Source organism: Chrysochloris asiatica, unplaced genomic scaffold, assembly GCF_000296735.1.
Source record: "Chrysochloris asiatica unplaced genomic scaffold, ChrAsi1.0 scaffold00549, whole genome shotgun sequence".
Classification (NCBI taxonomy): domain Eukaryota; kingdom Metazoa; phylum Chordata; class Mammalia; order Afrosoricida; family Chrysochloridae; genus Chrysochloris; species Chrysochloris asiatica.
In genome coordinates, this window is record NW_006409067.1 from 439,432 (window position 1) to 441,880 (window position 2,449).

The following is a 2,449-nucleotide window of genomic DNA, read 5'->3' on the forward strand; positions in this document are numbered from 1 at the left end:
GTTTCCTTTGTTTATCATAAAAATTACCACAAATCTGTTTGTTTTAAGAGATAAATTTATTATCTTAATGCTGGAAGTCAGAAACCAAAGTGTTGATAGTGAATCACTACCTTATAAGCCTGTGAGAGAAAACACTTATTTCCCTTTTCTGCATCAGAAAGAGCTTTGTAGTTTCTTGTATTCCTTGAATAGAAACCATGTTTCTTCTATTATTCCTCTGACATCCAATATTTGTTTGTCTCTTATGCACTGTCTATGTTCTGAATACATATGTGGTTAAAATTAAGTTTGCCAGGATAATGCAACCTTATTCTCCTCTACAAAGATTCATTAATTTAATGTTCATTAATTTAACAAAGTCCAGTTAATTTAACATGCACACAAAATCATATCAGTAATATTTATATTTTCCAAATGTTGTTGCTGTTGTTAAGGGCTGTTGAGTGAATTCTCACTTATAGCGACCCTGTATAGGGTTTCCAAGAGTGGCTGTTGGGTTTGAACCAACAAACTTGTGCTAGTAGTCCAGTAAAATCCTATTATAACACACCAGGACTTTAAATATTAGGACATGGAAATTCCATTTTGTGGCCAACCACATAACCCAGTACAGGAGACATACCTTCTGATGACTGAATTCAAAGGTATCTTATTAATATATCCAGGAAAGAATGTCAATTTTTTCTCCCTGGGTATCATATGTGGTAGTACATACTTATCTGTCATAGAAATCTAGACACAATGAGGGAAATGAATCTTAGCATGAAGTCATTACATGTAGACAAATGATGCACTATTGTCCTCTTCCTGTATATTCCCTATATCTGAACTCTTTCTATTGAAAGTACTTCTAAAAGCTCCCTATATTTTTTAACATGCCTGTTTCTGAAATCATTTTAATTATTAGTTTCAGCAGCTTTGGCCATTGATATCCTAACATTTCACAACCATTTAAAATCACTGAAAAAATTACACTATTTTCTTATTTTGCAAATGGTGAAATTGAGTGTGATTGATGCTGCTGCTGCTGTATAGATGACATTTGCAAATGACACATTTCAATAATTAATGGATTGGAAGAAATGACACAATCACAAAAAGCAATGCTTTTTACCAATTAATTTCTTTAAACTTACCTTTATATCTCTATTCCTCAGACTATAAACAAAAGGATTCATCATTTGAGGGAACACAATGTACATCACTGAAGCTGCTGCTGTCTTTTTGGGAGAGTTTGTAAATGGTGAACTGAAGTACACACCTAAAGATGTCCCATAGAATAAAGAAACAATTGAAAGATGAGACCCACAGGTGGAAAAAGCTTTATATTTTCCTTCAGCTGATGATATTTTCAAAACAGAGGAGACAATGCGAGTGTAAGAGAAAATGATTCCAGAGATAGGGATACCAGCCAATATGCCACCAGAAATGTATATTAGGATGTTATTAATGAGGGTATTGGAACAGGCAATATTAAGTACCCGAGTAAGTTCACAAAAGAACTGAGGGATTTCCACATCTATGCAGAAGGACAGATGCAAAACCATCAGACTGTGGATCAGGGCATTCACCATACTAATGAACAGGGAAAGTAGAATCAGCAGGCCACAGAAGTAAGAGTTCATGATGACTGTGTACCTGAGTGGGTGACAAATGGCTGCATAGCGATCATATGCCATTGCAGCAAGAATAAAATTTTCAAAACAAAACAAACCTATGATAAAGAAAATCTGGTTTAGACAGCCTTTATAAGTGATGCTGTGATTCTGTGTCTGGATGTTCACAAGCATATTTGGGATTGTAGTTGTGCTCACACAGATATCAGTAAAGGAGAGATTGGAGAGGAAGAAGTACATGGGATTGTGCAGGTTGGAGTCAGAGGTGACAGCCAGGATTATGAGCAGATTCCCGAAAACAGTGACCAGGTACATGATCAGAAACAGGCTAAATATGACGGGCTGCAGTTCTTGATCATCTGATATTCCCAGTAGAATAAATTCTGAAATCATTGTTTGATTTCTGGTTTCTATATTGTTGATGAATCTAATAGAAAGATGGGGTGACAAAATAATAAAAAAATGTGACATCCATATTAGCAAGACAATAGCTTTGAAGGCAAACATTGTCTTAGATAAGGTAGAAAAGTAATATAGAGAAATAAAGAGGGCTGTCTTCTCTAAGAATATTATTTGGATATTTAAAAAAAAAAGAAAAAAAATGACAAGATTATATAGTGTATTTCTAACATGTGCTTATTCTGGGAAAATTTAATTTACAATGTGAGTTTTTATGGCTATTTAAAATTCATGGTAATTTTATAAATAAAAATAGACTCAAGAGGAAGCTTTGTGGATCAGTGTGGTTTTCCATGCCCTTCCCCAGACATCAGACCTGGGCTATACAGATAACTTACATATCTACTAATTATTACTAGAATGAGTCAAAATAA

The 2,449-nt window shown here is 34.3% G+C and overlaps 1 protein-coding gene across 1 annotated transcript; it reads right to left on the reverse strand.

Moving 5' to 3' along the window:
- Positions 1 to 1,091: 1,091 nt before the first annotated feature.
- LOC102839324 (olfactory receptor 7G2-like) lies at positions 1,092 to 2,123 on the reverse strand. The gene has a single exon (XM_006877660.1). It carries the CDS (start codon positions 2,121 to 2,123, stop codon positions 1,092 to 1,094), a length of 1,032 nt encoding a protein of 343 aa, XP_006877722.1.
- Between the last annotated feature and the right edge of the window lie 326 nt (positions 2,124 to 2,449).